This window comes from Podarcis tiliguerta (assembly GCF_965153285.1).
Source record: "Podarcis tiliguerta genome assembly, chromosome: Z".
Lineage (NCBI taxonomy): Eukaryota > Metazoa > Chordata > Lepidosauria > Squamata > Lacertidae > Podarcis > Podarcis tiliguerta.
The window spans coordinates 39,417,419-39,431,194 of NC_139553.1; the positions used below are offsets into that span (position 1 = coordinate 39,417,419).

A 13,776-nucleotide genomic window follows, 5' to 3' on the forward strand; every position below is an offset into this window, starting at 1 on the left:
AAGGTTTTATTAGTTAGCCAAGAGCCATCAACTGCACACACACATGAGAGAGAGAATCCTTAGGGTTTTTTCAGTAATATTTTCTGTTATGGGGTTTCGTTCTGGCTTCTTAGACAGGGTGGGCTTCTCTTCTTGCCCGACCCTTGTTCATATATAGAAATGGGGATATAAAATTTGGCATTTATATTTGGGCTTTATTATTGTTGTTGTTGTTGTTGTAATTTGGAATGTCTTTATGTTGTTTATATTGGATTATGTATTAAATTGGAAATTTTAATAAATATTATATTTTTAAAAAATAGGGGGAAAAAATTCTAGTCTTTTCACAAGCCATAGTCTTCTGACACTCCAGCTGTTAGTGAACCATGACTCCCATTACCCTTGACCATTGCCCATGCCACTGGGCTTGATTGGTGTTGGGCTATTTCGGTTGTGCCTCAATATCTGTAGAATGCTCTCCCCAGTGAGGACCACCCAGGACCGTTGCTGACATCTTTTCGGGGCTAGGTAGGCTTGCCTTTCCCCCCAGGCTTTTGCTGAACAGAACTGATTTTGTTCTACTTAACTCAGTTGGTAGAGCAGAAGACTCTTAATCTCAGGGTTGTGGGTTCAAGCTTCATGCTGGGCAAAAAGATTCCTACAATACAGGAGGTTGGACTAGATGACACTCAAGGTCCCTTCCAACCCTACAGTTCTATGATTCTACAGTTAGTGTGCTACCAAGGCTTCCTGTGGCTTTTATGGAGAGTGTGTGTTGTCTATACAGATATGCATTTGTGGGTAGATATGAACATGTGTGTGCATATGAGCATGTATGTGTATTAATGAGTTATAGGCGTATGAAAATATTGGCGTTTTACAGGAACTTTTTAATGGTATGGTGTATTTATGTTTTTAAATTTAATTCACTTGGGGAATGTTTAGGCAACAAGCAATCAATTGGCCTCGCAGCAACTGGATGTGTATGGGCCATATATTCCCTGTCCCAAACTTTGACCTTCCCAGGCCGTTATGGACTCCTTCAGGCCCTTAAACAAGTTCCTTTTTGCAGTTTTTGTAGGTCCTCTTCTGCCCACCTCATAAAAGGAAAGGCGGGAGGTCAAATGCCAACCAGCAGTCACAGACATTTGCTGGAGAGAGATAAATGCCTAAATATTTGCCTGGACTGATATGTCGCCATAGGTGTGTCGCCGAAGCCATGAGCAATCCCTACCTCCCCGCACTGCAAAGAGGCTTGAAAGAAAAAGGTGTTGGAAGCACTTTGCAGACTGCAAGGTTCTACTGAAAGGATTAACAAACAGAAAGTTCTACAGAAATGATTACTGCTTGGAACATTCAGAGAATGCACCTTAAGGCCATCTTGGTAGTCAGAATAACCCCAAACTAATTGGTAGTTGTTGTGAGAATGAGCTCATATATGTTTATATTCTTTTGCTTTGATCAATGCTGATTTTCTTGCTTTGATGCTGTGTTTATCTCCGGATGCTGGGCTCTAGGCCGTGAGATGGGAGCAACTTTGGACAGTTGCCACCTCTGACCTCACTGGCCAGGTGTGATGGGAATTCCTGGCCAAAGTGATATATGTTACTTTTTAAATGAAGGATGTATGCATGTTTGCTTGGGTGCAGGCAAGGAGATGTATGACTCTGTACTTTATACCCTTAGTCTTGTTCCCCTAGACATATTATCTTAGAAGTGTAAGGTTGGAATGAACCCTAAGGGTTGTCTAGTCCAATTCCCTGTTGATTTAGATGTATGCCCACTATTCCTCCGGCCACCATCCCACTTCTTGACTAACATACAAAATTTTATTCAGGTAAACACAAATATGCCTATTTGTTATATGCTTAAAAGGTACCCCTGCCCGTACGGGCCAGTCTTGCCAGACTCTAGGGTTGGGCGCTCATCTCACTCTATAGGCCGGGAGCCAGCGCTGTCCGCAGACACTTCCGGGTCACGTGGCCAGCGTGACATCGCTGCTCTGGCGAGCCAGAGCCGCACATGGAAACGCCGTTTACCTTCCCGCTGGTAAGCAGTCCCTATTTATCTACTTGCACCCGGGGGTGCTTTCGAACTGCTAGGTTGGCAGGCGCTGGGACCAAACGACGGGAGCACACCCCGCCGCGGGGATTCGAACCGCCGACCATGCAATCAGCAAGTCCTAGGCGCTGAGGTTTTACCCACAGCGCCACCCGCATCCCGTTATATGCTTAGATACACCCTAAAAAGAAAGAGCTAAGAACCACAAGAAACAAAAATCAGCACCCTCAACAGCTGAGCTATTCTGCCCTCTTTTTTTACCCAAAATCTGGCAGAACAAACAAGCTTTGCTCTTCCCACACACCCCAAAGGTCAGGAATGAGGCCCATAAATGAACTTGATCTATCTTGGAGCTGTAACAAAAAGCCTTGAGTTTTGCTGCTTGAGGGTGTTCTAACCTCCTGTTTTTTAAAAAAAATGCAGAGCAGAGCCCTGTTTCAAGGTTTTAACAATTGGTGGATCACAGGATCTGCCCTATACCAATTCAGATTATTCTACTATAATAAACATTTCTACGGTGCTTTCAAGTGTTTAATACATTTTGTGTACATTATGCTCCTTGCAGCAACCCTGAAAGGCAAATCTGGAATATTATGTCCAAATATTACAGGTGTGGGGGAATGATCAAGGCAAGTAGTAACTGGCAGCAGTTTTCCAGCATCTCAAACAAAGTACTTTCCCACCACCGTGACTAAACTTGGCTGTGCTCAGTGCAATCTCTGAAGCCCCTTCAAAATCTCCTGTACCTTACCTTGGATTAGTGCTGCCACCGCAGCACCCAGTCTCTCTCTCCCTCCTTGACTGTTGAAGGGTGGCAAGGTGCGTGGCACATAATAAGAAACACTATTTTGATATTCCTCAGACTTAATACCTGCATTCTAAAAGCATTTTCATCCATCTCCCCCTCAACACACTTAGAAACATACACCTATTTAATTTTTCTGCCTGGCATAAGAAAGAAAGAAAAAGCTCCATATTACTGCTCACATTCAAAGATTTACAAAATTATATCCTGCTTTGGAACTAGAGCACATTATTGTCTTGGAAATGTAATAATTACTGTTATGGATGGTTTTCTCAAGAGGGAAGAAAGGAAAACAGAAGCTTTCAAAGTTAGATTTGGATGCTTTCACTGTTTAACATTTTACGCTTTTATGAATCTATGACTTGTCTGTGGTTTACCAGATTAGATATGGCCCATGGCAGTAGCCCGTCATTCCTCTGTTGCTTCAAAGTTATCAGTAAACCTCCTCCTTCAGTTCTTCTGTGAACTGGGAGGGCATCATAGACTCCTAATGCTATTAATCAGTTAGAAAGCTCACTCAGATGCCCTCTTAAATAAATATTTAGCTTCAGCTCTTTTCTGTAATCTGCTCCACATTACATGAAAGAGAACTCTAGGAGAGGTCAGACCAGAACAGTCTGCTGTTTTCTTGACTTTTGCCCAAATATAAAATGTTAGTGAAACTATTGTAGATAGAAGAGATGAAGACTACCTTGAAAGTTATATGTGTGCCTATAGCTTCAGCCCTCCTGACATTTCTAAACTACCTCTCCCAACATCCCTGGTCACTGGCTATGTTTGCTAAGGCTGATGGGCTTTGTGGCTCAGCAACATCTGGAGAACCAAAAGTTCCCTGCAGGTGTAGTCTGTGGAGCCATTTATGACATCTGTTTCCTTTGTTATATTTGCCATTAAGGCAAATAGCTTAATTTGGGCAAGATACTGATATTTAAAGAAAGCCACAGTGGCATTTTGTCACACCCTTCCAACAAACTGGTGTCATTGGATGCCTGCTCCTTGGTGCCCAGATCACTCAAGGTGGGGAGGCGAATGGCTATCCAAGCCTTGGATTAAATGACAATGGACAATTATCTCCCTCTGCTCCCTCAGTGCACCATTCTGAGGGTTCTCCTGACAGACACACACACCAATTTGCGGGGGTGAGGGGTTGAAGCCCGGAAGCCTGTTACATTAGCAGAGGTCCTTGTGTGGGCTTCTGCTAGCTAGTGGGACCACTTAGCTGAATCCAGCTCACAAGGCCTGCATGACTTGTGACCCACTAGGTACTTGGCAGCAGCCAGCAGAATGTAAGAAGATCTGTTCTTTGTCTACTCCTGCTTGCTTCTAATGACAGAAGTCAACCAATGTCTTCAGGAAGCTCACAAGCAGGGCATAAGCACAATAGTCTACCTCTGCTGTTGTTCCCAGGCAGTTTGTATTCAGTGGCATATTGTGTCTGAAGCTGGAGGTTCCATATAGCCATCACAATACTGTATTTTATATACGGTATTTGTATAATGTTGCTGTACACCACCTTGGTATGTTTTATAGTAGGTGGTTGATGCATATGTTTATATATACGTAACAGCACTAGGTGATCCAGCTGGAATTGGGCAGCGGCACATCAATAGATCAGAATCCACCTGCAACCCCTAATATACGGGGCAGGGAATGAAGATGCCTGGGGCAGATGAATGGATTTGTATTAGGAGCATTATCATGACCATTGCTTGGTATCTCAAGCAGGCTGCTAGCCAGGCAGAGAAATATCTGAGAGAGAAGTTGACGTCTATGCTATCCATTGCAGGGAGGCAAACTGGCTAGCAGATAACGAGGTCCAGGGGTAACAGATTTCACAGTAGACTCAGTCTCTGAGCAGGCAAAGGAGCAGTTCCTTTTCAAAGGCAAGGCCCTCTGCACATGTTCATCAACTCCTTACCCACCCTTAAAAATAAATAAATATGATTGATTCTGCTTTGTGGAAAGGAACTCTGCACGTACTCAGAGATACCCAAACTCAAGTGAATTTCTACAGATATGCAGGCTTGGGTGAATTTCTACATGGCTGGCAGGGAACTCTTCACATGCTCAAAGATGCTCTGACCTAAGTGAATCTGTACTTGGTGGAACTGAACTGTGCACATGCTCAGAAATATGCAGCCCTGTACGAGGCAGTTTTATTTAAATACAGCGTGTTTATCTTCCCTCCCTTCTGTCGAGCCGATTTAAAGACACCACGCCTACCAGGATTATTGCTCCTGAACTGTTTCCGTGGCAACACCGGTGGTGAATGAGGGAGAGGCAGTTGAAGCGTCACAGTCTGGAAAAAGAAGACGCATGCGCAAATAAACTGGCACGCGGGAAGGGAGACTCGCGGAGTTAGACCGTTCCCAAAGGGGTCATAGATTTAATGCCACTGTAGCAACACTTCCGGTTTCCGAATGCAAATAAATACTGTAGAGGAGATAAATAGTGTAGTGGAGAGTTTCTTAAGATTTGGACCTGGATTCATATTATCCCTCACTAGGCGACCCTGAGTCAGCCACTTTCTCATGCAAATCGCGGGAGGGGAAAGTTCTACCCACCTGGAAACTGGAATGAGAATGTCCAAGCTGAAATAAGACTTATTTCAAATTATTGTTAAATAATAATATCATTAGATTATTATTTTAATATTATTTTAAAAGCGCTCGAATGAGTACCGGAAATGATAAGCGTGCACAGAGAGCTCTTTTCTTTCTACCTCTAAGAGCCTAGTTGCGTCACGCTTTCTCCTCCCAAGCCCTCCCTCCAGAAACGCGTCCGCGTGGGGGGCGTGGCCAAGGCGGAGCTGCTGGTTCCGCCATAGAGAGGAAGCGGAAGCGGATCCGGTTTTTCTTCCTAGAGCGGGAGGGGGGAAAGTGGAGGTCGGTGGTGGCTTCTCTTGGCCCAACTCCTGCTATTGTCAACCTATCTAGGTGAGTCTTACGAGGTCGGGGGGGGCCTCCCCTCCCCTGATGCAGGGACACTTTTAAGCATTTGTTAATTATCATGGCATTCGCATCCCATCCTACTCCCTCCCTCTCCTCTCTGTTTTATCTCCACAACAGCCCTGCCAGGTAGGCTAGGTTAGGTTAGGTTGAGGGATATGGTTAGCAGGCCTAGTAGGCTTCGTGGCTGAATGGGTAGATATTCATATTCTTTCCCTGCTTTCCTGCAAGGAGCTTGGGGTAATACAGCTGTTTCTTTCCTCTTTCCCCCCCAAACCTCCATTTTATGTTCACAACCACCCTGTGAGGTAGGCTTAGGCTGAGAGAGACCATGGGTTTCATGGCTGAGTGGGAGATGGCAGGGTTTATTTTATTTTATTTTTAAAAACCCCAAACCCTAAACTGTTCTTCATCCTGACAAATTCCAGAGGGCTGTATACAATAATTGACAGGCTGGAGAATAGTAATAATACAGTAATAAGAATGCAATGTCACATCCCTGTAGAAAAAGCGAGAGGCTACAAATTATTATAGCACTGCAAAGCAGGCAACAGTCAATTCGAAATGCCTAAGCAAACAATAATCATGTGAGCAGGTGGCAAAAAGATTGTGGTGATTATTCAAGTTGAACTTCCTTATAAAGGCAGGGCACCACCACAAAAAAAGGTTAAAACACAAGTATTCTGCCTCTCTCCCCCCACCCCCACCCCGGCCACCACCACCATTCCTCGTTTTGATGCTCTGTCTGCTGTACCACATTGTCTTTTCCTCACCCCCAACCCTCATTTCAGTGTCCTCCTTGAAAGCTTTGTGCATGTGTGCATCCGTTTAATGAGCTGAACAAAGGAAACTGTCTTATACAAATTCGCACCGTTGGTCCATCTAGGTAAATATTCTCTACACTGGCAGGCAGCGGCTGTCCAGAGTTCAAGACAAGAAGTCTCCCAGCCCTACCTAGAGATGCTATTGTGAATTGAACCTGGGACCTTATGCATGCAAAGCAGATGCTCTCCCACTGAGTCACAGCCTTTCTAGGACTATACCACACACATTCAAACTTACTATTGAGGCACAGATGCTGCTTGAAGACCAGATCCCAGCACAGGGCTGGATGATGCAAACTGCCTAAGTAGGAGAGAGGGAGCAGGGAAGGGGACGGATCGTCTCTATCTTTGTGGCCTTGATTTTACCCCCCAAAAAAAGGAGTATATTCGCACACATCTGCTTTTGAAACTTTTAAGGCTGCCTTAGGACACTGACAACAAGGGAGTGGCCTGTGAAATGAATGCCAAAATCAGCCTCAAAAGCAGCCTTCCCCCAAACTGATGCAGTCCAGATATTGCTGGACTCCAGCTCCTATCAGTCCCAGGCGCCATGGACTATGGTCAGGGATAAATGAAGTTGTAGTTCAAACCATCTGGACGGCACCAGGCTGAGGAAGGCTGTTGTAAGGCATCAAACCTATTTGTCTTGTTGCTACATTCCATGTGTCATGTTTTCCAAGGGCTTCAGTCATCTTTACAACAACTGGGCAAGAGAGGTTAGTATAGGTATCCCCATATTACAGGGTGGCAATGAGGGGAGCCAAAATAATAGTTGCTTGCCTAAGATCACCTTGTGAATCTACAGCTGTTCAACCAACCAAGATTTGAACCAGCTAAGGACTTCCTACGCACACTCTCACCCACTAGACTACAGTAGCTTTCTAATGCAGCGATAGACACTGTGGACCTTTGGGTCTTGTTGGACTCCGATTGCCATCAGCATCAGCTAGCATGGCCAGTGTCAAGGATGATGGGAGTTGTAGTTCAGCAACATCTAGAAGACCACAGGTTCTACCCTCCTAACTGCAGTGTATTTAGATTTTAAATACAAGGGTGGACTACAAAAAGGAATTATTAGTTACATATAACTAAATATAAAAGGGACGCGGATGGTGCTGTGGTCTAAACCACTGAGCCTAGGGCTTGCCTATCAGAAGGTCAGCAGTTTGAATCCCCATGACTGGGTGAGCTCCTGTTGCTCGGTGCCAGCTCCTGCCAACCTAGCAGTTTGAAAGCACATCAAAGTGCAAGTAGATAAATAGGTACCGCTCCGGCGGGAAGGTAAACGGCGTTTCTGTGCGCTGCTCTGGTTTTGCCAGAAGTGGCTTAGTCATGCTGGCCACATGACCCGGAAAAAACTGTCTGCGGACAAACGTCTACTTCCTCGGCCAGTAAAGCAAGATGAGCGCCACAACCCCAGCGTCGTTCACGACTGGACTTAACTGTCAGAGGTCCTTTACCTTTACCTTTAACTAAATATAAAGAAGGAAAAAAGTAGTTACTCTTCTCCCACTCCACCAGTTCAAGACCCAACAGTGTTGTGCTGATTTCAGCTGAAGACTGAATAATCTGTATAATCCTCCCTTAGGTCCTTTCCTGCCATACGCACGATATCTAATTTATCTTCAGTCTCGAGGAACAGTCATCCCCTAGTACAAATTTCTATCTCACTATGTCCAGAAATAAAGAACGTTATTGTACAGTGGCTTTTTGCTGCTACAACAGCATAGTTAAAGGATAACTAAAAAAAAGGTAAAGGTACCCCTGCCCGTACGGGCCAGTCTTGACAGACTCTAGGGTTGTGCGCCCATCTCACTTAAGAGGCCAAGGGCCAGCGTTGTCCGGAGACACTTCCGGGTCACGTGGCCAGTGTGACAAAGCTGCATCTGGCGAGCCAGCGCAGCACACGGAAACACCGTTTACCTTCCCGCCAGTAAGTGGTCCCTATTTATCTACTTGCACCCGGGAGTGCTTTCGAACTGCTAGGTTGGCAGGCGCTGGGACCGAACGACGGGAGTGCACCCCGCCGCAGGGATTCCAACCGCCGACCTTTCGATCGGCAAGCCCTAGGCGCTGAGGCTTTTACCCACAGCGCCACCTGGGTCCCACAAAGGATAACTAGGTGATATTAAAACAAAAAGTGTGGGCATCTGCTATTGGTATGTTAGCCTCACAGCAGCTATGCTGTGCATTTTTTGCCCCTCAGAATGTACAATGCTAAGGTGAAAATTATTTTAAAAACTTTCATGACCAGATAAACCTAGAAATTAAGTTGATTTATTTGGAGCTGGAGTATCTTGTCTCATAGATCATAGAATTGTAGAGCTGGATGCAAGAACGCCTTTGTCTTGAAGGTAGTAATGCTGTTCAGAACATTATATAGTTCTGCCCATATATGTTGGCCAAAGAAAAGAATGTTGACCTCTGTTCCATGTTCAACTGTTTCTAGATTGGGCATGTTGGAACTACACCTTTGTTCCTGCTTTGCTTTTCTCCACTCTGCTAGCTCTGCTGGTGGAATTTTCTGCTGGTGTGTCAATTAAGTTCTATCAGTGAATATGTCATACCAGCACTGTTGCTCCAGATCTGCCAAATTCTGCCACTTCCTAAAGCCCCTCAGGCAGGGTAACTGCAGTATAGGGCTGTGTCCTTCGTTTGCTAACAGTTTCTGTCACTACGTTTCTCTCCTGTAAACTCCTAAACAGTAGGTGAGAGATATGTATGCCAGAGAATGATCATTGTCTTAAAACATTGACATATAAATCCCAAATGAAAACAGAATATATACTTTGGGCTGCCTGGCTGTTTTGTGGTGGGAGCTTTCAGATTTTTATACAGCGCATAAAATTAACATGCCACACTTCTCTTCTTCTTTTTTTAGTGCTATTGATTTTTTTTTTCCCTTTTGGAAAACCCACCTACTGACCAGAGCACTGTGTGACATCAGAACAAAGATCCTTCAGGTTTGTGGAAATAAGTTTACTGAGTGATATTCAGCTACTTCGTAGTCAAGGTGGACCAACTGAAACAATGGTTTTGAGTTCAGTTAATGCCACTGATTTCAGTGGGTGTGGTCTGAGTATGATTGACATTGAATAACACTCCATACTTCCCACTTGCAGGTACTTCTAGTGGTTGGCCAGGTTGGGCTCTACCAAGGGGAAGCCAAAATCATGCCTTTCAGCTCTGGTTCTGAGTGGCTAGGAGGCTGCCCACCCATCTGTGCACTCCTCCACTGCTCTGGATAGCCAGGCAAGGCATGCAGGCTGCTCTGGGCACCACCATGGAGGAATTTGGTTGCTGGTGTGGGCCACCACAGTGGGGGGGCCCTCCCCAGTCAGCCAGCTATTAGAAGTGTGAGTGGAGTGCCCAGCAGAGCTTGGGAAGGAAGAAAGACAGGGAGAGCAGGCAAGAGTTGCAGGAGGAAGAAAAAGGAAGGAAGGAGGCAGAAGGGAAAGCTGCGTACAGAGAGAGGCAGGCAGGCAGATGGAAGAGACACAGGAGGGGGAGCAGAGCAGATCCAACCCTGATGGCCACAGAGGAAGTCACTGGCAGAGAGTGGAAGACAATGAAAAGCAACCTTTTTGAGTTTCTGGTCCATGGTGTCACCTGGCTCAAAGGCACTGATACACTTCCTTCTCTATGGTGTCGGGTGGTCGGCGATACAGCTGCTTGCCAAGTGCACAAGTGAGCTCTGGCCACTTGATACAAGTCCTCTTTCCCCACCACCACCAGCATTGGTAGAGTTTGTGGAATTTGTTAGAGTGGTGGCTGCTTAGAAGCTTATCAGGGTTGCTCTCTGAGAAGACTAGTAATGGAAAGCAGGCATTCCCTGAATGACACATTGTCTACCATAATCAATATTTCCCCTGCTGCATAGCTGCAGGAGAGTGTTTGGTATGTTCAGTTCCATGTTTGCAGGTGACGGGTCTGCAGGACCTACCTTGCATTTTACTAGAACTTTGGAGACCACTAACCAGAACCGCGTGTGGAGCCAGATCCAACATAGTGGCTCAGGAGGCAAGGCCAGTTATCTGCTGCACCCTATGTGCAGCACATATATATGGTGACCTAATCTCCCTAAGGTGAAGAAGGGTATTTAAATATAATTAAAGAACAGTTCAAGGATATGAGAGAAAAGCTACTATAGCTGCAATAGTGCAGCTGGTTCCTATAGTAAGCCCCACTGAACTGTTTGAAACTTAATTCCAATTAAGCATAGGATTGCACTGCAAGTAGCTGTTAGACTATTGCTGTTATAATGACCACTTTTTCCAATTAAGAGGTTGTTATCTTTTATCACAGTTTAGCCAGAACCAGAATGTCTTTGTCAACAAGCCAGCATGAAAGGCTCTCTCTTTCCTCATCCTCCCTTTCACAGAGATATTAGGATTTTATGTAGCTATGTCATTCTCAGAGTATGCCAATTGAAATCAATCAACTTGACTTATTTTAGTCCATTGATTTTGTGTGGCTCTACCCTGAGTATGACTTCAGTTGCATATAACCACTAGACTCCTGCACAGGAAATACCATCCTACTTTATGCTATGTTATGAGTGTTTGTTCCTTATCACCAGTGGGGAAAAATATCATGCTAAACCTCCTCTTCATTTAAGCACTTGAAAGCAACAGCTACCTTTCTAAGATAATGACACTGAAGCTAGAACATTTACAAGATTCTATTAGATTCCCTCAAGTCTTTTTCTGGTAGACCAGGGGTAGTCAACTTTTTTAATACCTACTGCCCACTAATGCATCTTTCTTCGTGGTAATATTTCCTTACCGCCCACCAGTGCTCGATGGAAGGAGGATTCAGCTTGTGCCGTAGAATCCCCACTGCCCACCTAGAATCCTGAAACACCCACTAGTGGGTGGTAGGGACCAGGTTGACAAACCCTGAGGTAGACAGTTTGTCTATTGAGCCTAGTGTTGTCTCCTCTGACTAGCAACAGCTCTTCATCATCTCAGGAGGCTACTGTCCCACCACCTGCTACCTAACTGGAGATGCTGGCTAGTATTCAGTTTAACACTAAGTAACCATCCCATCATTTACACTTGCACAGTGATACTTCAACACACACCAATCCCCACCATGCTCTGGGTGGGTTTTCCTAACACTCCAGAATAGATTTGGGGAGGATGCAGGGGAGAAAGAGGGGGCAGAGTCCTGTTGCAAGTGTTAAATCCTTGCACTGATGGGGATGGTTACTTAATGCTGCATTGGATACGAGCCACTGGAACTGGAACTCAAGCCATTGTTCACACATGGAAAGCATGTGCTGTGCTCATTGAGCTATGGTTCCTTGGGAGAAAGTCCTGCCATACTCAATGGAATTTACTCCTTAGTGTGTTGAGGATTGCAGCCGTAGTTGGTTACAAATTCAGATGGGGTATTTGTTTGTATATGTGTTTGGCAAAAAGCATGTGTTTCTTCCCCCTCCCCACCCACCCAGATCTCTCCTAGGAAACATGATTTCCGAAAGCGGCTCATTTGTGAAGGGCATGATGCTTGGAGGGATTTTCTGCGTCTTGGTCACTCTTCTAGGACACATTAAGATGGGCCACAGCACTACGTCTCACGAGCACCGCCATCTCCAGGCTCCCAAAAAGGAGGACGTTTTAAACCTCTCGGAGGACGAGCGCCTGGAATTGAGCCAGAGCATCCGTGTGTATTGCATCATCCTTGTCAAACCAAAGGATCTTGGGCACTGGGCAGCTGTTAAAGATACATGGAGCAAACACTGTGATAAGGCAGAATTCTACAGTTCCGAGAAGGTCAAAGTCTTTGACTCCATCGTGCTAAACACAGATGACATGTGGTCAATGATGAGAAAAGCATACAAATTTGCATATGAAAACTACAAAGATGACTTCAACTGGTTCTTCCTGGCCCACCCTACCACATTCGCAGTTATTGAAAACCTAAAATATTTCTTGCTGAAACAAGACTCATCCCAGCCATTCTACACGGGCAGAACGGAGACATCTGGAGACTTGCAGTATGTGAATGGTGATGGAGGAATCGTCTTAAGCATAGAGTCACTAAGGCGCCTTTACAAAGTTTTTGAGGATCCAGACAAGTGTCCTGAACAAGGGGGCATGATTTGGAAGCTCTCTGAGGATAAGCAGCTAGCTGTCTGCTTGAAGTACACTGGGGTACACGCTGAGAATGCAGAAGACTCTGAAAAGAAGGACATCTTCAACACCAAGTCAGTTGGTTCTCTCATTAAAGAGGCCATGTCAATTCACCCAGATGAGGTGGTGGAAGGCTGTTGTTCAGATATGGCTATCACCTTCAGCGGATTAGCTCCTAATCACATGCATGTTATGATGTATGGAGTTTACAGACTCAGAGCATATGGGCATAGTTTTAACGATGCCTTGGTTTTCTTGCCTCCCCCAGGCTCTGATAATGATTAAGACTTGTTCCTCAGGAGATTGTATGTGAAGGGTGTAAAATGTGTAGTCTTAATGTATAGTATCCTTCAGCAAACAGCATGTACATAAGCTGATCCAAATTTTGTATTTGAAGGTAATGACGTAACTACATGTTTTGCACAAACTGGTTTTATAATCTTTACAAGTGGGGAAAAGGGGTAGGGGCTTAAAAACAACAACTCTCTCTTCTAGAAATTTGAGTTGTTGCCTTCTGAAAAATTGTTCAAGGTTTCCTTGTCAACAAAAATCTCTAGTGGGTATATGAATATTTAAAATGAAAAATCATCCTCAGTCTACTGTAAATTAAATCTATTTTTTGCAGTTTTGGGGTTTGTGTGTCTTCCATCCTTTCATAGTGGCAGCTTTTCATGCTCGAAGGGGATGGAAAGATACAAATAATGCCTTTAAAACAGCCTTCAGTTATTTCCTTTTGACTTGGTGGGATGGGAGATGAGCTCAACCTTATTGTTTGTTTTTAAATAAAACATTTCTGTTCTTGTCATTCATGTAAAAATGTGTTTAAGTACATACTGCATTAGGCACCCTGAGGCTACTACTCCACATCCATACGCCAGTTCTTACTGCTAGACCCTTCAGAGTATATGTGGCAGTGCAGATAGATGCACTGAGGGGGCAGCGGGTAATGAACACTGTAGGTTAGGAGTGTGGGGAAACCTCAAGTGTCGGAGTCAAATGTGGTCCTCTAGCCTAAGGACTCT

The 13,776-nt window shown here is 44.8% G+C and overlaps 1 protein-coding gene across 4 annotated transcripts; it reads left to right on the top strand.

Annotated features, from left to right (window-relative positions):
• Window positions 1–5,647: 5,647 nt before the first annotated feature.
• On the top strand, window positions 5,648–13,559 carry C1GALT1C1 (C1GALT1 specific chaperone 1). Of its 4 annotated transcripts, none has more exons than XM_083422356.1 (3): window positions 5,648–5,781; window positions 9,499–10,538; window positions 10,627–13,559. In XM_083422356.1, the coding sequence occupies exon 3, from the start codon at window positions 12,005–12,007 to the stop codon at window positions 13,037–13,039; it is 1,035 nt and encodes a 344-aa protein (XP_083278482.1). In that variant the 5' UTR covers window positions 5,648–5,781; window positions 9,499–10,538; window positions 10,627–12,004; the 3' UTR covers window positions 13,040–13,559. The 4 variants fall into 4 exon arrangements, with proteins under 4 accessions (XP_083278482.1, XP_083278480.1, XP_083278483.1 ...); XM_083422354.1 differs by having other exon boundaries at window positions 9,499–9,580; window positions 12,073–13,559; XM_083422355.1 differs by having other exon boundaries at window positions 5,717–8,369; window positions 8,740–9,580; window positions 12,073–13,559.
• The last annotated feature ends 217 nt before the right edge of the window (window positions 13,560–13,776 follow it).